Genomic DNA, 25,967 nt, shown 5'->3' on the forward strand with positions numbered 1-25,967 from the left:
TTGCGTGGAAAGGCTATGGCCCGGAGGAGCATTCATGGGAACCGGCTGAAGGGGTTCATGCTCCGCGCTTGGTCTCCTTGTTCCATCGGCGTTTTCCTGCCAGCGCTGGACCCGTGGGGAGCCGCTGAGAGGGAGGATGTACTGTCAAGAATTCCTGTCATACAAGGGAAACAAACTCAAGGGAAACACGCCCTTATGTAAACAGGAGAGCTGTTACATAACTCAAGGGAAACACGCCCTTATGTAAACAGGAGAGCTGTTACATAACTCAAGGGAAACACGCCCTTATGTAAACAGGAGAGCTGTTACATAACTCAAGGAAAACACGCCCTATAAAGGGAGGAACCGGGAGGTACAAGGCTGTCGGATATTGTGTTTACACCGACGTACCTGCTTCGTGAAGAGCAGTGTTCCGGAGTGGTGCTCCAGTAAGGCAAGAACGGAGGTAGGTCGAGTCGTTACTCCCTGGGCCGTGTCTTGCCCCATCGTCACCTGTGAAGGACCCGGAAGCTCTACCGGTCAACCATTGAGCTTCGCTTTTTGACTCGGCTGAGTCCAAGCGCAGTGGCGCTTTTGCTGGTTGGAGTCGTAACTCCCAGCCCGACCAGAGACACAGGGACTGCCAGCTGTAACGCACACCAGGAGGTGTTTGCCGCGTTACAGACTCGGAAGTCCACAGGATCGATCGAGCGGCTGCTCTCGGTTCAGTCTTCTTGCTTGTGATTGGGGTATCGGTGACGCATCACCAGGAGGTGACTCCACGTCCCGGTGCAGTCTGAGGAAGAGGTTGAGCGGCTGCTCCCTTCAGGTAGAGACCCCGGCTGGGTGTTTCCCTGACTCCTCGATTCTCCCCAATACTCTTCGTGCCCCTCACAGCCTACCGATTGGCATTGTCGGCCATTTCATTTCTGCCCTCTGTTGGCATACGCCGGGATCGGCGTATATGCAGAGGACGGTTAGGACCATCCGTGCTGTGGGCTGGTAACGTACTTAGCCTGGAGGATTCCAGTGACTATAACTTTTGTTTGTTCTTTGTATATTATTTGCCTTCATTAAAAGAACTAACCCTTCACAAGTGGTTGCGTCCTCATTGTCGTGTCTGTTAAACGATCCTGAGACGTTCAGGGCGTTACACAGCGGACCGACCACCAGTGCGTCCACTTCTCCTTCACCAAATCCACCTCACACCACCATGCCCACCACCATCCTAGCAGAAGCTGACACAAAGTCACAGAAGACCAGCTCACCACCTCCCTCAGCAAAACTCTGTGAGTTCATCAAAACAAACCACATCCTGGACGCCTCCCAGTCGGGCTTCAGAAGCAAGCACAGCACCAAGACCTCACTCCTTGCTGCTGCAGACGACATCCACATCCTCCTCGATTGAGGCAAAACTGAAGCCCTCATCCTCCTGGATCTCTCAGACGCCTTGGACACCGTCTCCCAGCACACCCTCTGAGCAAGACTCCATGACACCGGCATCTGTAACAAAGCCCTAGAATGCATCTGTTCCTTCCTCCCTGGCTGAACACAGAGAGTCAGTCTTCCACTGTTCTACTCAGAACCCAGAGAGATCAGCTGCGGAGTGCCCCAAGGCCCTCCCTGAGCCCCACCCTCCTCAACATCTACATGGTCCCTCTTACAGCCATTTTCACAAGCCATGGACTCAACATCATCTCCTACGCCGACGACACCCAGCTGATTCTCTCCCTCACAGATGAACCCACAGCCGCCAAGAGCAACTTCCGCAACGGGATGAAGGGAGTCGCCACCTGGATGAAGGACAGCTGCCTAAAGCTCAACTCAGACAAGACTGAAGTCCACATTCTGGACTCCACCCCCTCTGCATGGAATGACATCTGGTGGCCCAAACGGCCGGAAATCCCCTCGCACCCACGGACCATACACAGAACCTCTGCATCATCCTGGATTCCTCACTTTCTATGAACCGCCAAATCAATGCCGTCTCATCCTCCTGCTTCCACATGCAACACCTGCTTCGGAAGATTTTCTAGTGGATCCCCACTGAGTCCAGGAAAACAGGCACCGTTGCGCTCATCGGAAACAGACTAGACTACCGTAATGCACTCTATGCTGTCACCAACAAAAACTAAAAAAAAACTGCAGAACATCCAGAACACCTCTGTCAGACTCATCCTGAACATCCCCCATCACAGCCACATCACTGGTCACCTGAGAGACCTCAACTGGTTCCTGATCAACAAAAGAATTACCTTCAAGCTCCCCACACAGACCTACAAAGCCCTCCACAAAGCCAGACCTGCATACCTCAAACACCACCACTCCTTCCACACACCCGCCGCACAACTCTGGTCTGCCCAACTGGCCTTGGTTTTATATGCTTGTAAATTATTCCTGAGTTTTAATTCTTTCTTCTCTCTTAGCACTTTAGGCATTTATCTTAATACATCACCCTGTTTAAATTGTGAAAAAGTTGGATTTGACTTGATGTAAACTGACCTTGAGCAATTGGGAATCCGGGTTATTCTTGTGATTGCGGGAGAGGGAACAGCTGGTACCTCTCACCGAGGCACCGGTGCTTAGGGGCCATTTCTCCTACTTAGGGACAACTAGAGCCGCCATTTCTGAAAGCGCACCCTCTGGCTTACTTAGCCTCCCCATGTATTCAGTCAGAGAGGTTGCGTGAATGCACGCAGTGGATGTACCGTTGGCGCACTGAAGGCAAGCCCGTCTGCACCCGTCAGCATCCCTAAAATGGACCAGCGCCAGCCACTATGCCGGTTTCATCAGGAAAGGTACTCCCCATCTCTCCTATAGCCCCTCACAACTTTGGGATTTGGCTCTAACCTCCACGTGCACTCCTCTTAATCCCTACACACTTGGTCTCTCTCAGACAAAATGCAGATCATGTCATTTCTGTACTAACACTAGGGACCGATCTTTAAGGGCGCAATTATGTCCCAGCTCCTCTTTTGTTGCAGGCTTGATCAACACCTGCTCTCTTCCAAAACAGGCAAATATATACACGGCCGACTGTGTGACGAGTATCTTGATGTTTTGTTTTTAACTGAAACGTGGCTCTCAGATTCCTCTGGCCCCGATATTTGGACAGCTGTCCCCAAAGGCTTCAAGATTCTGAGGAAAGATTGCGATAAGGGTAGAGTGGGAGGACTTGCAATTATTTACAAGGAATGCTACACTCTGGCCTCTTTACCCCCAATGTATCTAGCTGGGTTTCATGCTCTCCCTCTCATCCAAGCGCTCTGTATCTGGGGCACTTATTTATAGGCCTCCTGGCCCTACTGGAGGGTTTATACCCTCTTTATGCAATTTCCTGACCCCTTTAACTCTTAAGTACGTGCATTGCATTGTGTTGGGAGATTTTACCCTTTACATGGAATGTGCAGATTCAAGAGGAAGTTCTTTGCTTCTGGAGAATCTGGCCGTCATGGGCCTTGCCCAAACTATTTCTGCCCCTACTCATCTTGCTGGTCATACTCTACCAAATGTTCACTTCGCGTCCTCTGGAAGTTGCTACCCCCTATCCCTTTGGTCCGTCTGTTCCGACCACTACATGCTTAGGTTCAAATGGGCAAAGCTCAGAGGCCCCCCTGCCAGGAATGGCAACTAATCATGTATGGTAAGAGCCGTCCATAAAATTCAACTGGAAGCCCTATGTTGTACGCAAGAAGAGGATAAACCTACTCTTTCCAGCAATATTGATGATAGTTGGATTGAGACCTCCATCCTAGCTCTTGCTCCAGTGAGGAGGACTCAGAAACGACACCTTAAATGGACCAGTCCTTGGTACACTCAGGCGTTAAAAAATGCAAAGCAAGAGTGTAAACGTATAGAGAGGCAATGGAGAGCCACCTACTGTCCAAAAGCAAAAACAGATTATAGCGAAGTTTTTAGAAAGTATCATAAAGAGATTCAATTATCAAAAAACCTAAATATTGAGGCTAAAATCTTAAATGCTGGCAATCACTCCAAGGAAGTTTTTTAAATTGTTAAGTCTTTTACCTCACTGGAGGCTGAGACTAATTATAAACCCTCTTCCCAAAAATGATGTAAACAAGTTGCTTGTTCCTTCCATTACAAAATAGCTTCTATTCAAGCTAGCCTTCCCCCTCCAGGAGCTGTCAGTTGCTTGCTGGGCTATGGTACTGAGGAATCGATCAGCAAAGAGGAGGGGAAGGTGGGAGATCATTTTTCTTCAGTATCCATCTCCAGATGTAAAGATAGTATCCTGGATTCCTTTTCTCCCCTCCCTTTGGAAGACTCTCTTCTGGCCATACATTGCCTCGAATCAGGCTCTCCTTCTGATCCTGGTCCCTCCTTTATTTTAACCAGAGGGGCAGAGGTTATTACCCGGTGGTGCATCAATTATTTAATACTTCCCTCTCATCAGCTATGATGCCTAGAGCATGTAAACATGCAAAAATTGTACCGCTCTTATTAAAGTCTCAGGCAGACCCTAATGACACAACCAATTACAGACCAATCTCTCTCCTTCCACCACTGTCAAAAATGCTTGAGAAACGTTAACCAACAGATTTCCTCATACTTAGAAAGCAATACCTTGCTCCATGCTAGCCAGTCTGGTTTCCAGCCCAACTATAGTGCTGAGTCAGCTTTGCAGATCCTCAGTCTGGACGGCGGTGACAGAGAGCTGCTGTTTTTACTCAACCTATCTGCAGCATTCAACACCATCTCTCACCCAATCCTCTTAGCTCATCTTCATTCGATGGGAATTAGAGGGCTGGCTTGGCAGCGGCTTGCATTGCTTTTGGAGAAACGAGGACACGAGGTATGGTGCAACCCTTTCTCTGCTGCCTACCCTAAGCTAAGGGCAGGAGTGTCACAGGGCTCAGCCATTCGTCCGACTATATTTATTGTCCATCTCACTCCCTTGGCCTCCTTGGTAGAATCCTATGGGGCAAAAATTGTGTCATGTACCGATGACACCCAACTGCGTTTCTCCTGGGGGAAGGGCGAGGCTTTCCCAGGTGAGAAAGTCCGTAACTGTCTTACAGCAACGTTCAGTTGGCTATCCAGTAACCAACTTAAATGTAATGCCGGAAAGACTGAGTTCCTCTTCTTTGGTTCAGAGGCTGAGACACCGAGGCAGACATTCTGGCCTGAGAATGACCCCCCCACCGTTATCTCTAAATCAGGTGGTAAAGCATCTGGGCTTCAAATTTGATGGACAACTGTTATTTTGTTCCCAAGTTAACTTGGTGGTGGGCACTTGTTTTGCCCTCCTTTGCGTATTTAGGCAATTCTTTCTTTTCTTATCCTTTAAGGCTAGACAACAAGTGATGCAAGCCTTGATAATCTCGCGCCTTGACTACGGGAACGGTCTGTACATAGGACTGCCCAAATACCTGATCAACAGGCTGCAGTTAGTCCAGAACGCAGTGGCACGTACCATCTTTGGGCTCCCATGCAATTCCCATGCCACTTGCCTTCTTCAGAACCTTCATAGGCTCCCGGTTAGGATGAGGATCATTTTTAAAATACTGCTTGTCACCCAGAAATCTCTCCACAGAACTGGCCCGGGCTTCCTACAAGATAGAATTAAGTTGTGTACTCCCCTGAGCAACCTTTGCTCTGAAAATCTCTTTCTAGCCATAGTTCTGCTGATTAGAAAGTCAAGGTCAGGGGGCGGATCTCTCTCCTTCCTGGGCCCTTCTCTCTAGAACAAACTTCCACTGACTCTCGGGTGCATTAAGGCGACACCTGCGTTCCGGAAAAAACTTAAGACCTGACTTTTCTCCTGCCTCTAGTCCTGTCCTTCTTTCTCCTTGCTGATTGTCCTTCTGCAGTAGCACCAGGACACTCTTCGGAGTAACAGTCGCACTCTATAAATCTCATACATGAACATCCCACGGATCTGCAAGACCACGGCTGGAGGAAGATCCTTCTCCTACTTCACTGCTAGGACCTCAAACTCCCTGCCTCTACATCTGAGACAATCACTGTCTCTGCCTCAATTCAGGAAGGACCTGAAGACCTGGCTCTTCGACTGAACCACAGATCCACCCCCCAACTCAGCGCTTTGAGACCAGGCCAGATTCCTTTTGGACAATTTGGGTAACGACTTTGATAGAAATTCCAAAATTACTGTGTTGCCTTTTTTTTTTTCTTTAGACCACTCCTCTGACAAGCAACAGGGAGTTGCCCACAATATATGGAGAGACAGACAAGGGGGGCCTCATGCGGGATCTCTAGGTTAACAGACTTGAGACTTGAAAATAGATTTACACCCCTTCTGACCTAGAAGCTTGTGACTGCCTACAGCTAATGAAGTCAAATTACACAGAGAGCCAGGCCATCTCGGCCCCCGTTACCGGTGATAGACCACAGTCACCAATAAGACAACAGGGGATGCAAAAAGCGGTCATAAAAATAGCATCCTGGAATGTAGCTGGTATTGTTTCCAAGCTGAGCGATAACAATTGGCTAAGTGTATGGCAAGAGTACGAAATAGTATGTTTCCAGGAAACATGGGCTGCGGGGCCAGTGCACATCAGGGCTATCGCTCCTTCCAGACTAAAGCAACACCATCTATTTCGGGGAGGGCAAAGAGAGGCCTCTTGACATTAATTAGAAATGACCTAAAAGTTAATGTGAAAAAGTGTGACTGTACAAATCCAAACTTCCATATCCTGATGATGGAGATACAACAGGAAGGGATATTTCTATGAGTACATTTTATAAGAACAGATTTGGCCCAAACATGCACCTAATTGTGGGTGAGGTCCTTAAGGCAATAGAAAGCATTGTGCACAACCTTAAGGGTGTGAATGTTAATATTATTTGAATGGGTGACTTTAATATACACCCCTGCGATTATAACGCACTCCCCGTCTGTGGACTAGAGGACATGGGTGGTAACCCTATATATCATTTTACTCAAAATGAGTATGGTAACTCCCTAAACAGGTCATTACCCTCCCTAAATATGGAAGTAGTCTGTGACACAAATCTCGATAAAGAAAACTCAGGGGGAACTTTCCACCAAAACGGGCAGGAGTCAACAATCGATTATATACTCTTAACGACCCCCCTCAGATTAAGGGTTTCCAGGGTAGGAAACTGTTTTACAACTTTTAGTGATCATTCGATTTTATCCATGGAGATGAAAGTATCTATATGGGACATACACAACTATAAGCAAGTTGGAACACCAACAGTGGCAAGGAAAAATGGAGTCCAATCGAAATAGGCACATATCGATAGATTAAAGATGATTCCAGATGTTATAACAAACACACAAGATAACATATTACTGTGTCTAGATCCAGAGGCTGATGCAGGGGGAGTGGTGCTGGCTTTTTGTGATATCCTAGAGAAGGTATAACTGGTCCTCACTCGCAAAAAAAAGTCGAATAAAGAAAAGGACAGGGGCTGGTTTGACTCACCATGCTCTAAAGCAAGGAAGGCACTGAAATTCAGGCCTAGAGTTCCGGAAGAAATAAAAACATTACGGGCCTCGTATAAACTGGCACGGAAAAATAGAGAAAGGGCCATGAAGGTGGATTTATGGGCAGATCTTGACAAGGCGACTAGTACAGGAAACAGCCAAGATTTCTGAAACCTTGTAAATGCACCTTACTTCAAAAATTATAGTGACCCCACAATTGACACAAACATAGATGAGGTCTCTTCTTTTGAGAATATCTTTGCTTTAAAACCTTACTCTCCAATTACTTCCATGACTGTAGAGCAAAAATTGTATGCCCCCCCTTGCATTCTCACTCAACGAAGTCAAGGTAGGACTAGTATCTTGTAATATGGGAAAGGCTCCAGGACCAGATGGTGTCCCAATCGATTTCTTCCAAGGAAATCTAGATTTATGGGCACCGCTCCTGACAAATGTTATGAATAGTATAGCCCTGGTAGCCCCCCCCACCATCGTGCTCAACAGGTGTGATTGTACCAATCCACAAAAAAGGACACAGGGATAATCCAAAGAATTATAGACCGATTTCCTTATTGTATGCAACATCTAACTTGATGGGACGCCTCCTCCTCCCTAGGCTAGAGGGGTGGGCTAAGGAAAATAACATCTTGATCCAGGCCCAGTATGGAGTTCAGCAGGTAAGGAGTACCGTGGAACAGTGCTTAAACCTAGCACTGATCATAGAAAAATACACTAGAATGAAGGGCGAAAGGAGTTATATGGCTTTCATGGACCTGACGGCCGCATTCGATTGTGTGGTCCATGCTAAGCTATGGAACATGGAGGTGATGGGGGTCGACCAACCTATACCAGACTTCATTAGACAATCGTACCTAAACGCTTTGGCAACAGTCCGTTTTACCAAGGACGGAGACTGTACACGCCATTTTAAAATTGCTTGGGGAGTAAGGCAGGGCTGTGTCCTGACCCCATTCCTCTTTTCCCTATACACTAATGAAGTCGAGAAAGCACTCACTATGGCCTTATTTTTGACTCCCAACCGTTACCAATATTGGATTATGCGGATGACGCAGTGTTAATCTCCAGAACAGGACTTGGTTTACAACGATTGATAAATGCATATGTTTCCTTCATGGATTCACTTCAATTGAAAGTAAACCAAACCAAGTCCTTTGTAATAATAGTGGAGCGAAAAAAATAGATAAAACGCCGTATCTGAATGCGGATGCCAAAAGGATAGAGATGGTGGATTCCTTCCCTTACCTCGGAGTCCTCTTTGATAAAGACCTTTCATGGTCAAAATTGATAGAAGGAAGGAAGTTGGAAATGGATAGTGGCATCGCTACTGTTGAATCTTTCACTCAGAAACTGGGCGCTAAGCCTATCCTACCCTTGAAAAATATTTATCAGGTCAAGGTAAAGGCAGCAGCGACCTATGGGGCGGTTGTGTGGGGTACGGTAACATCGACACCATTGCAATCCACTGAAAACAGTTTTTTCAAATCCATAGTGGGCCTTCCTCCTTCGACTTCAAACTATATTTTACATTCGGAATTGGGCTTACCCTACATTTCTGATTCCATACAGCTAGCCCCGATTCTTCTTTGGCGCTCAATCTGGCAGAGAGATACAGTGACACTCACCCAAACAATAATAAAGAGTTGTCTAAGCATGGATAAGTGGAAGACTTCAAGAAAGTTCAGCTGTATAAAATCTGCTCTAAAGGAGATTGGCCTCCCTGAATTGTTTAATAATCCACTGGCTTGCCGAAACGTCTCCAAACAAAAGGTTGGAAACATATTTTTATTGATGTCATAGATAAGGTCTCTTTTTTGAGAATATCTTTGCTTTAAAACCTTACTCTCCAATTACTTCCATGACTGTAGAGCAAAAATTGTATGCCCCCCCCTTGCATTCTCACTCAACGAAGTCAAGGTAGGACTAGAATCTTGTAGTATGGGAAAGACTCCAGGACCAGATGGTGTCCCAATCGATTTCTTCCAAGGAAATCTAGATTTATGGGCACCGCTCCTGACGAATGTTATGAATAGTATAGCCCTGGTAGCCCCCCCACCATCGTGCTCAACAGGTGTGATTGTACCAATCCACAAAAAAGGACACAGGGATAATCCAAAGAATTATAGACCGATTTCCTTATTGGATACAACATCTAACTTGATGGGCCGCCTCCTCCTCCCTAGGCTAGAGGGGTGGGCTAAGGAAAATAACATCTTGATCCAGGCCCAGTATGGAGTTCAGCAGGGAAGGGGTACCGTGGAACAGTGCTTAAACTTAGCACTGATCATAGAAAAATACACTAGAATGAAGGGCGAAAGGATTTCTATGGCTTTCATGGACCTGACGGCCGCATTCGATTGTGTGGTCCATGCTAAGCTTTGGAACATAATGGAGGTTATGGGGGTCGACCAACCTATACCAGACTTCATTAGACAATCGTACCTAAAGGCTTTGGCAACAGTCGTTATACCAAGGACAGAGACTGTACACGCCATTTTAAAATTGATTGGGGAGTAAGGCAGGGCTGCGTCCTCACCCCATTCCTCTTTTCCCTATACACTAATGAAGTCGAGAAAGCACTCACTATGGCCTTGTTTTTGACTCCAAACCGTTACCAATATTGGATTACGCAGATGACGCGGTGTTAATCGCCAGAACAGGACTTGGCTTACAACGATTAATAAATGCATATGTTTCCTTCATGGATTCACTTCAATTGAAAGTAAACCAATCCAAGTCCTTTGTAATAATAGTGGGGCGAAAAAAAGTGATAAAACGCCGTATCTGAAAGCAGATGCCAAAAGGATAGAGGTGGTGGATTCCTCCCCTTACCTCGGGGTCCTCTTTGATAAAGACTTTTCATGGTCAAAATTGATGGAAGGAAGGAAGTTGGAAATGGATAGTGGCATCGCTACTGTTGAATCTTTCACTCGGAAACTGGGCACTAAGCCTATCCTACCCATGAAAAATATTTATCAGGTCAAAGTAAAGGCAGCAGCAACCTATGGGGCGAATGTGTGGGGTACGGTAACATCAACACCATTGCAATCCACTGAAAACAGTTTTTTCAAATCCATAGTGGGCCTTCCTCCTTCGACTTCAAACTATATTTTACATTCGGAATTGGGCTTACCCTACATTTCTGATCCCATACAGCTAGCCCCGATTCTCCTTTGGTGCTCAATCTGGCGGAGAGATACAGTGACACTCACCCAAACAATAATAAAGAGTTGTCTAAGCATGGATAAGTGGAAGACTTCAAGAAAGTTCAGCAGTATAAAATCTGCTCTAAAGGAGATTGGCCTCCCTGAATTGTTTAATAATCCACTGGCTTGCCGAAACGTCTCCAAACAAAAGGTTGGAAACATATTTTTATTGATGTCTGAGTATAAGCGAAAGGAACATTATAAAGAGAAACAAGCGTTCTGCCTATACTGTCAAAATCCCCCATTCCAAAAGGAGGGGTTTTTATATTATGTAATTGTTGCTTGGCTGCAACATAGATTTATATTTCTGAGGTTCCTGTTGAACATGATTCTATTGATGCTAGGGTACCCAGAAAAAACATACAATCACTCAGACTTAAGTATATGCCCAAGTGACAATCTCTCACTACAAACAGAGCTGCATTTAGTTCTATTCTGCAGGCTCTATAAGAAAGAAAGGAATGACTACCGAACCCCAATTTTAAAACAAAGAAATTTTAACCAGTGTCAGGTGGCACTATAATTTGTAAGATCATTACCCGATCCATTGACTTGTCATTCGGTAACGACATTCCTATGGGCCTGCATGAGGAAGAGGAAGGGTGAGGTGTTAAGTTCTGTGAGGTTATTTCATGTTCATCCAATTGTATAGCATTTTTAACTTATGAGATAATTTTATTGTATTAGGCTTCTTTTGATCTTAGAATTTAAGATGAACTCATGGCTTGCTTCATTCCGGATCTGAAAGAATGTTTCTCAAGAGGCTGAAAACGTGGCTCTTAAAATCGGGTTAACTTTCTTGGCCTTTTCTTAGGTCTGCTGTCTCTACACCAGAGTTCTCCTATCTTGGAGTTTCTACTGTGCTCTACAAAAGTACATTCATTCATTCATTCATTCATCTAATAGTTAACTCTATGCCTTAAAAAATGAATATAACCAAATATCTTTTAGAACTAACAGGATATTGACTGCTAGCCAGTGTTGCTTCCTAATTATATTATTACAATATAACACAAGTATTTTTAAGGATTTAGCAGGTGTTGTTTATCATACAAAGTTGGTTCAAGGGCAGTGTAGTACTTCACATGAGAACGAGATTACATTACACTTTTTTTAGGCGCAGGCAGATTAAGGCCCATATTTACTGACAATTGAAACTAAGTTGCTGTGCAGCCTTGTGTCAAAGGGATAGAGACACACCTGCCATAATAATTAGGCCTTGGTGCATTTTGTCTCTCCTCCTGTGCTGGTGCACTTTTGGCTTTTGTTACTTTGCAATAAATTATAGCACAGACCCTGGTTTGCATTGCATTGTGCATCCCACCCCAACACTTGTTAGTAAAGCGTTAGTAAATCTGGCCTTAAGTGATTCACCTAGATCCACAGGATATTGAGTGATGGTCAGGACTCGAACCAAGTTTGCCAGTTCCAAACTTTGAAGTTCTGGCCCTTAGGCCATGTCTCCTCCCCCTAAGGATTCCACATTGATCTCTTACCTGGGCAGATGACTCCTGGATCCCTTCTGTTCGTGCAGCTATTGAATCCCCAGGAAGAGTGCTGACAATCAAAAAGTGAGATTTCTTCTCCTGTACATTTGACATCATTCAGCAAGACTGGGAGCGTTCCTTTTCCAAAGTGTACAGTTTCGGTGGTTGCTCCTTTTGTTGACCCACATCCCAGCTGTCTGCAGACCACCTGTGCTTCCTTTATATCCCAGTAATCAAAACAGATAGCTCCCCATAGATTGTCATGTTTCACTTCCACTCTGCCCTTGCATGCATCTCCAGAATTCACCAAACGGATCTTATCAGCACCACCTAAGGACAGAAATACCAAAGAGAGCAGACAGTGTGTGACACACAGTATTCAGTTATTACCTCATGTGGATTCTCCTATGAATAATATATCTCCTCCAAGTAAACATGTTTTGATATCTTTGATGAACAATTCTACCAAACAAAATTCCTCTTCACAAAGCTTGTTTTCACTGCAAACGATTAAAGGAACCCAAGTGTACTCCTGTGTGGACTCACACCTACAATTGAAGTATTTTGAGAAACTGTGACACGTAAGGGCCAATTCCCTGATGTAACTCTACCTGTGTAGATTCACGGCCTGATTTAGATATTGGCAGATCTTTCCATTGGTTTCTCTATACACCTATTAGGAGGTTCGCCCGCTATATATAGATGCTGGTGGGTCGATGGACGATAGCCTATCTGAGCGCCACAGTCTCTGCCATATTTGTCCCCATGCGTCAATGGCTTCCTGGATAAAAGCATCTGTCAGAGGGAGTACAGCCAGTATTTCTGCCGGCCAATCATGATGTGCCTTCCCACCGACGGAACTGTGATGTGGAGACATCCACACTTGATTGGCGGTTCATAAGGAATATAAGTCAGAAACTTACCTTTTTCTTTTTTCCACTTCCCTTCCCATCATGAACCCAATCGTACAAGTCCTTCCTTTGCTGCTGCTATTTGACCACAAAGCAAATCAACCCTGTAGTTGCCAGAATCAAAAGTAAGTTTGTTTCCTTTTGAATTGTCTGTCTACATTAGCTCTGGACTTGTGCAATTTTAAATCTCTCTTACAGTAATGTTTTACTAATGTGTAATACATATATGTGTAATGTTGTTGTTTAAGAAATTTAAAGAAACACAACTGTATAATTTAATTTTATTTTCAAATTTGGTGCAGGCTGGCTTCATGATAACGGACACTTACACAAAAATTGACATCAATCAAAGATGATTTTTTTATACAAGTGTGTTTCATTATTTTTTGGACATTATCAAATTCTAAACATATGCATTACAAATTTTTGGAATAATTACATTTAATATGTTGTGGAAATTGCACTAGACAAGGAGATTTTTTTTTATTAATTGTAAAATCAATGTTTGTTCTAAATTTAAATAATTTTATATATGTAATAATGTAACATTTCCCCATGGCTGGTTTGTTTTCTGTATTTTATAAAATGTTAATTTTATTTTTTAAGGTGTAATGCATATGTGTTTATTTATATCTCCCATCAGGTTCAAATAAACGCACCTGTATTAACACTTTAAAAAAAAAAAAATTATTTTTTGGTGTAAGTGTCCATTATCATGAGGAAGGCTTTCACCAAACAGCGCCGCGCAGGCGGAGCGGCCGCCGACAGGATTGCCATGACGGAACCGTTCCGTCATGAGCACACGGCAACCGTGGCTCATGACGGAACGGTTCCGTCATGAGCAGGGAAGGGGTTAAAAAAATTGTTGTATTTCCTCTCATACTGACACATGCATCAAGCAAAAATACCCTCGCCAAAATTGCAAATCGTTAAAATAGCCCGTTAGTGACTGCAAAAGAACACTTTCCAATGCAGCTACCAAAATACCGAAAATACAAGAAATTCGCAAAAAAAGCTTCGGCAAAATTAGCTATTAGCAAAATAGCGAATCCCTAATAGCGAAACATAAAACTGCAACCGCAAATAGAGATTAGCAATTAAAGAATCGCAATGCAATGCATGTAAAATCGCAAATAGCGAATATCATGAAAATCGCTATTTAGCAAGAGCAGAATAAGGGGAATCTCATCCAGGAGGTAAAGTTAAAAAAAAAAATACAGGTGCTAGCAATCTGAAAGCCGTTAAAATGCCCCAGGAGACCCCGTAAGCCTTTCACAATGGCAGCTCTCTACGTGCTTGCAAGGAGGATGAGGATCAAAGCAGCAGCCCAGCGCAGAAGGAGGATACAGGAGAGGGTATTCTGAGTGCGCATAACATTACTGGGACAGACTCATGACGAAATCTATGATAAGTGGAGGCTGGACCGTGCAATGATCATGTGCCTAATTGTAGATTTGGAACACCTATTGCAGCACCAGACCCATAAGACCCATGCCATCCCTGCACACGTACAGGTCCTATGTAGCCTGCACCTACTAGTGTCAAGCAGTTTCCAGGGGGTAGTAGCTGTAGCCGGTGGTGTATCCCAAAGCGCACTCTCACGCTTCTTCCATAAATTCCTTGACGCCATGATGACAAGGATCCACACACACATCACCTTCCCCTCAACCCCACAGGAGTTGAATCAGACACAACTGGAGTTCAACCAGGTGGCCCAATTCCCCCATGTGATCGGATGCATAGACTGCACGCATGTCCCCATCTGTCCCCCAGCAGCCAACGAGTACATCTTCCGGAACAGGAAGTCGTACCACTCCATCAATGTGCAGGACGTGTGCAAAGCAAAGCATATAATACCAGACATCGTGGCACAATTTTCAGGAAGCACCCATGACTCATATATATTCCGCCACAGTGGCATCCACATGCATCTGCTCGGGGGTGAATTTGGCAAAGGACACCTACTTGGTACATACATATACCTATTTGCTACATCATTCAACCAAATGTAATTGCATAACTGTGGCCAACCCTTTGCTTTCCACCCTGTAGGTGACAGCGCATACGCCATGCGCCAATACATCCTGACACCATACCTCAACCCAGCCACACCACAGGAGCAGAGGTAGAACGCGGCACACATAAGCACTAGGAATGTGATTGAATGGACCTTCGGTATTCTCAAAAGTCATTTCCGCATTCTTCATAAAACTGGTGGAGCGCTGCAGTTCAGCCCGAGACCTGCTGCAGGATTGTGGCTATATGTGCCATGTTGCACAACATTGCCACCAGAAGAGGCATACACATTGAGATGTCCGACAGTGACTCTGATGGGGACGACCAACCACCCGCACAACACCAACAGGCGCATGTGGCAAACACAGCAGAAGGGCAGAGGAGACGTGCACACATCACACAACATAATTTCTGAGGTAGGTAATAATGAGCCATTACAACTGAATGTTGAACGTAAATGTTTTATTAACATGAGCACATGTCAAACTAAAGAAGACTATTTTGCAAATTAGGAAGGTGATTGCGTTGGGCTCTAAAGTCAAAATAAAATAGTTATAATCACTGGAGGGCAATCACTGTGTTGTAATTGACATGGTTACACCACCATGGCCAAAAAGGAGGATATGCATGGCTAGCGCCTATTCCCACGTACCCCCAGGCTCCTGTCGCCTGCCTCTGCAACATTACCCAGATGTGTGCCTCTGGATGTGGAGCTGTGTGAGCTGCGCCTCCTGGTAGTGGTCACTGGCACCGACAGGCTACTCAGGCTCAATGCCTCCTCACTGCCAAGTTGATGGCACTCACAGTCCCGGACTGGCTGTGTTTAACAGCAGTGGTCACTTGTCCTAAGGCCCTGGCAACATCCCCACAGAAATGTTCAAGATCGATTTGCTGTGACACGGAGCGTGGTGGTGTTGCTGAGCTTTTTGATGGGCCTTGTATTCGCTGACGTACGGATCAAGCTCTGACGATGCCTTCTCCGCTTAGTGCTTTGTCCTGCAATCACCGCCCGGGTGAGCTCCTGTAGGCTCAAGTTTGTCTACCGATTCACCTCAGCAACCACTGTTGTTAGCTCACGCACACTGTCTGCCATTGTGCTTATGTTCTTAGCCAGCTTTGAGATCTGCATATTTATTGTACCCATGTGTCTCCCTTGCAGGCGCTGCACACGTAGCATCTGTGACTCCACGCAGCCATACACATTTGAAGTCTGCGCATCACGTTCCGCAATACAGGCCCTGGATCTGCACCGTTGTCCTGGTTGGACCTGTGCTTGTGTTGGAGTTGGTGATGCAACACGTTGCTAGCTGGAGCCTGTAGTGGGTGCTGGAGTCAGCTCGGCTTCCATTGGCTGCAGTGAGGGTACATGTGCCCTGCGTTTTGGTGGTCGGGGTGGTGTGCGTGCTGGGACCACTGGAGTCTCTACATCCGTCTCTGCAGGTGTCTCTGAGATGTTGAACCGATCACTATCCTCGGAGTCTGACTCAGCTGCATCTGTGATGTCAAACAGTGGAGTGTTAATTTTGTTTGATCCTACTTCTGTTTATCATTTTGCATACTATGTTCAGATTAAATCACAGATTTAAACAAACTGGCTGGCATGCAGTGTTGGTATGCTTTGTTAACCATTGTTGATTTTGAATGCCCACTTGGCTGTCATGACTACAACTCCCATGATGCATTTTGTGTATGAGGGGAAACGTGGCATGGAGTTTTACCAGTACACTGTGATTTGCCTGGGGGTATGTGCACGAATACACAGTACGCAAAGGATTAACGCTTGCATGCATCTTACCTTGTGGGGTACTTGCTGCGCCGGATGTGTCCAATTGTGTGACTCCAACGACTGCCTCAGGCTCGATTGTCGCCTCAACAAGGTCCTCCAGGGCTGTGTTGGTGGGTGCATTCGATGGTCCCCCTCCTGTACCACCTGCTTCCTTCACCCTTTTGGCTATGCGCTCCTTGGCACGTTTCCTCAGGTAGTACCACCTTTTCTTCAAATCATCAATGCTGCGGTGTGTGACTCCCACAGCATTTACTTTTTCCGTGATGCACAGCCATGTTTTGCGCTTTACTGCCTCTGGCACCTTCAGGGACAGTTTCCAAAATAATTTATCATGGTTACTGCTGACCTTCTCAATAAGATGTTCAAGTTTCCTCTCTGACAATTTCAGCTTCCTCTTCCTGGGCGTGACACTCTCCCCTGCTGTTGGTTTGGCCTTCCTGGGTCTGTAAACAGTTGCTGGATACCGATTGTTAGGTGTCTCAGGTCAGCTTCAGTACTCTGCCTCCTCCTCTGAGCTCCTCAAGGCAATGAATGAAGCATGCACTGGATTTTTCCTGGTTGTGATGTCATCAGCCTGCTTCCAGTGCGACACGCTATTTGCAAATTCGCTAATAGCGATTTCGTAAATACCGAAATCGCTAATAGCGAGCTCGCATTTTGCGATTCTGTAGTAAGGACTCCCTTAATACGTACATACATTGTTAAGTTAGCATAACCACGTCAGAAGTTGGAAAGCCATCTTGCTGCTTTTGCACACGACACTGCGTTCACATGTTATTGCTTAAACGAACTGCTGACTCGAGTTTTGCCTCACACGAGAGCAATCTGTTGTTACCATCCCGAGCTCTGCGAAGCGACCTTGGTCTGCACACGATGTGACAAACAGTCTGAGTTGTTAGACAATGCATGTTTTCCACTCTAGGTTGATCGACCCACTATTTAGTCATAACACACGAGCAGCTGCACATACCTGAAAGTTTATGCTTTTAATATCACGGACATCATGTTTATTATTCAGACCGAAGACGAGCCTTCCTGCGAGAAGACTCCTGATGCTCCTGTGATGTGATTTCACTAAGCTGATCTTGAGGTATGGGGTCCCCTATTCAAGCCTAAGAGACCTTCTGTTAGACTAATAATAATATTAGCTTCTTAGTAAAGGGAAAGTGGTAGTATCCACTGTCATTATAACATGATCACCCCTTTTATAATCTATGGAATTGTAACTATGTTGATGGTTTTGATTTTAATCATTTGTCTGCTTGTATTAGCCAAAGTACTGCATATTAGGACACGTGGTCTATAAAAATAAACTCTTTTTATTTTCACCGTGTCTCTGTTGATTCTTGTTGTGGACTGATGTGAGAATAATATACGAACAGGTATTTCCGATTCCCACCATTCCTGAGTATGTACTGAGTCGCGTGTTCTGGGTTGTCTTTTCATTGGGACCTCCGAGCTAAATCTCGGATAACGAATGGGACACTTATGCTAGCCGGATACTGGGTTCTGGGTTCTGAGGTGAGTTTCTGGTACACCACAACTCACTGAGGTCCTGGGGTTCTATGCATAGTTCTGTGTATAAAAGAATCCCTGCAACATGGCGCACCTAACGTTTGGTCTATGAGTTGAAACGCCTTAGTAGTGCTCGCGTTTGTCCACAACACCCTCATTCTTGTTTCCGTATAACAAGTCTGACAGATTTAAAACCTACCTAGGTCTATTGATATAGGTTCTTTCAAGCTTGATAATTAAAAAGGTTATTGAACCCTTGTGCTACTGATAGTTTCAAGTGTGTGTTGTCCTAATGTCGGTGGAGATTGCGGCGCACAGCCGTGCGGCTGTGAAACGTCATTTGACGCAGTATGGGGTACCGGACACTGGTATGAACGTCATCTTTGTAGTGGGAGCCGATGCGGCTCATCCCTATGAGTTGTTCTACTCTTGGGTGATGATTCCAGCGGTGGGGGATGATGACACCTTTCATTCTTACACTGCCGCTGCAGTGCCGGCGAACTATACGCCGTATAGGACACAGGAAATACCAATATCTGCTTGGCAGCACCATATTTGGTTTAATGGCGCCCTTCCCCATGTGGTTATACCGCCGAGAATGGGCCCTTTGTCAATTGCAGGGGCCACTTGGCCGGTACTAGCCGGATTTACGCCTCATCCCCGTTACCTCACGGTGACGGTGGCTGAGTTGCGTGTACTACACACTGCCCTCATTACGGTATATAGGGCGTTAGTGCAGTATGTGTCGCGCAATATGCAGGCGGGGGCACCTGCTGTTGCGGGACAGCCTACTGATCATCACGCGGTGGTCATTAGTCCTGTTATGGTTAATTCTGTTATGGGCAAGCGCCCCCAAACTAGGGATGATTTCCCCTTTTGGCTTGCTGAAAAATTTGACCAAATAGAAGCGGTTTACCCGAATACTACTCCTGTGGAGAAACACAGGATCCTCACCATTAGTTTGCCTAAAGACTTGGTCCCCCACATTGATGATTGTGTAAATTGGGGCAAGGTCTTTGCAGCGACGTACGTGCAGTGCTTTGGCACTCCGTCTATGTTGCAGCTGCCCTCCGTTATCAAAAGAGTTCAAGAGAACCATGGTGCGGAGTCTGCGATAGAGTTAGGGATGCGGCTCCTCGGTCAATTTGACCTGGTGGCTACCATGATAATTGGTAACCTGAAGGGTGATGCTTTGCATTTCCAGGTTCGTAATGAACTGAAACGAGTTGCTGAGGAGGACAAACCGCAGGAATTTGCGAAAATAATCGCAGAGGCATATCGGGATTTGGGTCGTAGCTCTTTAGGAGTTAAGCCTGTAATAAAGAATCCCGATCTAAAACAGCAGGGTAAGGCAGAAACGTCTGGTAAGGACGAACGGCCCTTTTTTCCTAAACAAAAATGGCAGGTTAAACAACAGGGAAAGCAGCAGCAACAGAAACAGGGCTCTCGGCCTGCCTCTCCCGTACAGTCTAGTAGTGAACGCACTTATGATCTGCGCGATCGTGCTGCTATAAAGTCTCCTGATAGATTTCAGGTTTCTGAACAGCGCTCTCCTCGTTCTTCACAGGAAACATCGGCTACACAGTCCGGTGGCGGAGGCGGTGGCAAAGGTCGGGGTGCTCCACAACAGCGTGACCAGCCCCGACAGACTGAGGGTAAAGGCAAGCAGGACGAATTTGCACGACAAAGACCCCCGTTTCAGAAGAAGAAAGTGGCGGCTCTGACGGCAAGGTATGTCTCAGATAGTGCGGACACAGCTTCGGAACCGGACATGGGCGCTGACGCTCCTGGATAGCGCAGCGGAAATTACCATAGTCCGTCAAGCTCTGCGTCCATTTCTGGCGGTGACAGCAACTGATATCTCGGTTACTGTTGAAACAGCTGATACCAGAGTGGCTCCCCCTGACAGACTTTATGAAATAGTCTTATTAATTGAGGGTGACATACAACGTACAATAAAAGGGATTTTTTGGGATAATCTGACCACCACCTATGATATCCTCCTAGCTGAGGCAGATTGGCCCCCAGCTTTCATTTTAGAGGCTCCTAGAGGGGAGGAAGTAATCCTCCCGTCCTTTGCGCACACAGGGGCAGATTTATGAGCCCCTTGCGCCACTTTTGCGTCACTTTTCCCATGTTAAAAGTGACGCAAAAGTGGCGCAAGGGGCTCATAAATCTGCCCCACAGTGCCTAAGGACCAAGCTGAAGTGTATGCTGAGGAGTGGGCGCTTGCGCTTGCGCCGGCGGTGTATCGTACTCAGGTGGGATGGGACAGATTGTCCCCCTGCCATGAGATTCCATTGCGGTCTATGCCCCAGCCTCAACCTCAATATCCCATGCGTCGTGAAGCTAGACCCCACGTCGCGGCAATCCTTGAACAATTGGAATATCAGGGTGTTATTGAAACATGTGTGTCCCCTATGAATAACCCTTTATTCACTGTAACGAAGCCTGACGGCTCGTACCGTTTAGTTTTGGATTACCGGCACCTAAACTCCCATTGCCGGACCTGCGCGGTACAAAATACACACAGCTCGGCTTTGGTCGACAGTCTCGTGCGTAAAAGATTTAAAACGACACTTGACATTTCCAATGGCTTTTTTAGCCACAACCTGTCCACACTGAGTAGCCAGTGGACAGCGTTTACTTCAGGCGGAAAACAAAAACAGTTTACAAGATTAGCCATGGGTTACAAAAATAGCCCTGGCGTCTTTTCTGCTCGCGTGGTTTCTCTCTTAGAAAGAATAGACCCCGAAGCATACTCCTATGTTGACGATATCTATCTTACGGATGATGAGCTGATGCCGCATCTGTCTCGGGTTGACAATATTATCGTGAGTTTTGCTGACTATGGCTACAAATTCAATTTTGCGAAGTCTCACATCGCAGAATGTACGGTGTGGTTTTTGGGCTACGAGCTCAACAATGAAGGTAAGGGGTTAGCCCCCCACTTTCTGGAAAAGTGTGCACGCTTAAGTGCTCCTACGACACTGAAGAAATTACAATCTCTGCTGGGTTTTCTGAATTTCGGCCGAACGTACAATTATGCCCAGCGTATCAAGCCGCTTTACGCCTTGGTACAGCCTTCGTTTTCGAAATCTAGCTGGCAGCTAGAACATTCTGCAATTTTACAGTCTTTACAGGCTGACCTTCTTGCTTCACAATACTTGCTGACACGTGATAACCGCACTAACCTGGTAATAAGAATAGTACCAGGCGCCGTGGGGTTCACGTATTTGACGTTTAATGAGGGCGACACAGTCCCCATTGCGTACAAATCCCACTTGTACACCTCTGCTGAATTACGTTTTTCCACGGTCGAAAAAGTTCTGACTGCTGTGCAGATGGCGATCCTCAAGGAACGCGCACTGTTGCATGGGAAACAGATTCTGGTTGTAACTCCATATCCTGCTTTAGAGGCAGTGACTAAAGCAAGTGTACCAAATTCTAAAGCTTTGCATCCACGGTGGATACAATGGGCCACAACACTGACGTCGCCAGACGTCACTTACATCTTTGATGCCTCATTACAGACTCAAGAGTACTTGCAGTATGAATTCGTTCATCCGGCACCTCTGTCTTTGCGCCCGCTCGAGGAATACCATTGTGTCATATACACTGATGGGTCTGCGCAACCCGCAATTGGATCGAAGCACGCTTATTCAGCGGCTTGCGCGATTGTCGTAGGTACATTCGTAAATGGTGAATTCCAATCTGATGCAGTGCATACGCAGTCATTGGGTGATTGTACCGCGCAATTAGCGGAGCTCCGGGCTCTGGTGCTTGCACTGGAGTTTGCTGATCCCCGAGTCACTACTCTTATAGTGAGTGACTCCTTCTACTGTGTCCAGTCCTACAATGACAATTTACACTTCTGGTCTCAGAATGATTATCGAGACACTAAAGGTAGCACAATTAAGCGTAAAACGCTTTGGGTTTGAGTGGCAGACTTTAAAGAACGTCTCCCTCTCGTGAGTGTTATTCACACTCTGGGTCACCAACGACTTGGTGTCCATGCTGTCGGCAACAGCTTAGCTGACGAGGCAGCGAAAACAGCAGTGGCTACATACTTAGTGGCAGCAGTTACAAGATCCAAAAGTAAGATTGATGATGACATCTTGGCAGCTATTGCTGCTACAGAGAAGGGAGGAGATTACCCGAAGGGTTTTCCCTCTCGGTATATTTATCATTTAAGTCCTGATAACGTCCCATTAGTGAGGATTAACGACGTTGGTGATAGAATTATTCCCAACGTGGACTGCAGACCAGCACTGATCTTGGCTGCGCACGAGGGGTTGGTGTCAGCCCACGCCGGTGTGTCAGCTACAATATCTCTGCTACAACAACGTTACTGGTGGTTTGGTTTATATAAACAAGCGCGCGCTTATGTTCTTGATTGTGACATTTGCCAACAGATTAAACCTTCTACTGTTGCGCGCCCACCACAGACACAGCTGTACATCTCTAATAAGCCATTTGGTTGTGTTTATTTAGATCACTGCGGTCCTTTTTCTTCTGATACTGCGTACAAGTACATCTTGGTTGCAGTGGATTCGTGCACACGTTTTCTATGGGTATGGCCACAAAGGAGTGCTGACTCGCGGACTGTCATCAGGGATTTGCGTGTCTTTGTGGGAACTTTTGCGTGTGGTACCTTCCATTCTGATCAGGGCCCTGCGTTCGCCTCTAAGGCTTACAAGGAGGCTATGAAAAATTTGGGGGTCCTAGTCAAATTTTCGTCTCCCTACCGACCTGAGGGTAATAGTGTGGTGGAGCGAATGAACCGTGACTTAAAGCAATCATTGATAGCATGTGTTTTAGGCACAGGCCGGAACTGGCTAGCCCATTTGTATAACGTCCAACGTGCACTAAATAATCTCCCTAGAAGGTCTCTGGGTGGGCGGACCCCGTACATGATGCTCTTCGGAATCAGAATGTTTGTTCCAGACCTTGATGGTCTAGACATTGCGGCGTCGACCGCACCCTTTGACGTAGATGATCACTGTGCTGTTTTGCAGACTCTACAAGAAGCCAGAGACTCTCTTTCGAAAGAACATTGGCCCTCCACGTCTGAAGCTGAGGTTCAGATTCCGGTAGTCGGCTGGCTACCCCGAGTTGGTGATCTGGTCCGTGAGAAGGTGGAGAACAAGAAGGAGTTCGGCCCCTCTTATCGTGCACCAGTTCCAGTGCTTGGAGTGCAGGGTACAAGAACAGTCATTTTACCTCCACTTCCTGGTCGCAAAGAAAACAGGTACATCTCTATTGACAATGTCAAACTTCAGCGAGTGGCCGATACTTCTTAGTATGACTCCGGCAGTTTCATGCCAGACAATGCAAAGAAATTCAATGATGGTTCCTGCTTCTACCACCTTGTCTGATGTTGCCATCGAGATGCATTCAGTTACTGATCCCTTGCTGATACCACCGGCTGGTGGTTTGTCCGATGAGACTGAGTATGCTTATCCTACACGTGGACCTTCGCCTGTTTTACAATCTACAGCGCTTGGCCAGTCCCGTTTTTCCTTTGACACTAACTCTTTGCCCTCACCTCCCACATCAAACATTGTTGTTTTTGTGAGTTGGTTTAAGCTCCTTGGACATACATCTGGTTGATGCTTTTTGGTATTTTTTTGTTTATGTCCATTGGATTTGTTGTAGTTTTCTTCCGTTTGGTGGATGGCCATTATCTCAAAGAGAGATCGACAATTAGACTTATCAATGGAACTTTGGCCCCCCACTCCTCATCCCACATCATGAAAAGGGACCAGCCTTTTGTGAATATTACTGCCTGGCCCGTCATGGATGGAATTGCATGGGATGCTGTTAAATTTCAAATTCATGGGCCTACAGAGGTCATTAATGTGCCTAATGTATTTCGTGTTTCTATGGGTGATGTAGTTAAACAGAACATACGTTCTGATGATTGGGATGTACACGCCATTGAAGCACTGTTTTCAGATTTGAAATATTATGCCGCCTTTGATGCAGAGGATTTGTATGACAATGCGGCTAATTATGCGGAACAGTATTGTTTTCAACATTATGGCAATCACTTCCTGCATAAAGCAAATACGTTTAGAAATTTTGTAAATTTTACACAGTGGGAACAATGTCCCACCCCCTCGTTTGGCAGTTCACATACATTAGTTGATAAGTTTACTTATTTTACTGATTTCGGTGTTTCAGCCCCGGCATCCTTTTATTTTAAAGTTAAGCCTGAGTCTGCCTCCAAGGTTAGACTGACACACACCAAATTGCTATATTCTAAGTCCTTTATGGATGAGTTGTCAATCAAAGGTTATGATCTATGGAAGGCTACTATTGATCTTAAGTCGGTTTGGGGTTCCAAACCGTGGCAGGTTCAGGGAACTGAAGCTTTACACCGTGCCTGTCTAGTACCAAATCATATGTTGTTTTTAAATGCAACCATCTTCCAAACCACCTGTTTCGGATTGGCCACTTCTAAAAAACTAAATTCGCCTTCTGTGCCGGATCTGGGTGCTTACCCGAATTGGTATAATCACACAGATCTGTCCCTTCCTGCTTTGCAGTTATTGGTTTCTAATTCGTCTTTCAATATTTCGAAATTTAATAGTGAGGGATGGTTAATTTGGCAAAGCAGTTCTGATACCTGTCAACGTCGTTTTCTAGGACTGAAACCGGGGTATACTCGAGATCGCGTGGACCCCCGGTTTGAGTCGTCACATACAGTAACTACATACTCTGTAGGGAAATTATGTCAGTCCTGGCTGCGACATTCCACCTTGGCATCTGTAAAAGTTCATTTATCAAAGTTACATGACAAAATAGATTTGAATGATTTTGTTAAAGGTCCTGTGGGTGGCAGATCCAAGAGATGGGCGTATGCTATTTACAACGAAGTATGGAAGCTGTCGCAAATTGAGGCAGCTTCAAGATTGAGAGCTATTGATCAGGCTAATATGGAAAAAGTATTAGCAGTTATTGATAACAGCATTAACACTCTTTCTTCTCGCATTTATACATTAGATAATATTGTTTCTTCAATTGTGGATATTGTGCAGGATGATATGTCTGTGTTGTATCATGGTCAAAACCAGTTGCGTTCTGTTATGCAGTTTGCATGGACATTACAAACATTGAAGGCACGGAAGGTCCCTTGGGACTATCTGAATACAACATCGTTATTTCTTCCCTTTAACCTTACTGACAAACAGCAGTTCATGTCCATGAAGGATGCTACATATTCCTTGCTCCATATTGAGAAATTGGAGCCGTTACCTTTTTCTGTTGCGGAAGTCGACTCCGCTGTGTGGCTCTTACACGGATTGATAAGTCTACCGTTTGCGCTTTTTAAGTTTACCTCTTGTATGAAACACTATGCTCTGGGTAGATATGAACAGCTGGGTACCGCTTTCATACATGAAGTCTGGTCCCTCCCCTTTACGTATAGATGTACAAGGGACGGTACTGAGGTTTATCTGAAGGGTGAAGAATGTACAACGTCACCTGATCATTCTGTTGTCTGTAGGCACATTCAATTGCACGGTGCTTGTAATGTACACGCTCCGAATTTGGCCTGCGTCCTCAAAGGTATCCCGGTACCAGTGATTACGCCATCTTTCACGCTGCTTGCAA

At 45.6% G+C, this 25,967-nt stretch overlaps 1 protein-coding gene across 1 annotated transcript in view; it reads right to left on the reverse strand.

Moving 5' to 3' along the window:
* LOC146829904 (CD5 antigen-like) overlaps positions 1-25,967 on the reverse strand; it is a 501,695-nt gene that overhangs the window by 87,338 nt on the left and 388,390 nt on the right. The window contains exon 3 of the mRNA XM_085604182.1: positions 12,132-12,452. Coding sequence (XP_085460308.1) covers positions 12,132-12,452 — 321 coding nt within the window. The remainder of the gene's footprint in view (positions 1-12,131; positions 12,453-25,967) is intronic.

Source organism: Triturus cristatus, chromosome 5_1 (genome assembly GCF_964204655.1).
Source record: "Triturus cristatus chromosome 5_1, aTriCri1.1, whole genome shotgun sequence".
NCBI lineage: Eukaryota > Metazoa > Chordata > Amphibia > Caudata > Salamandridae > Triturus > Triturus cristatus.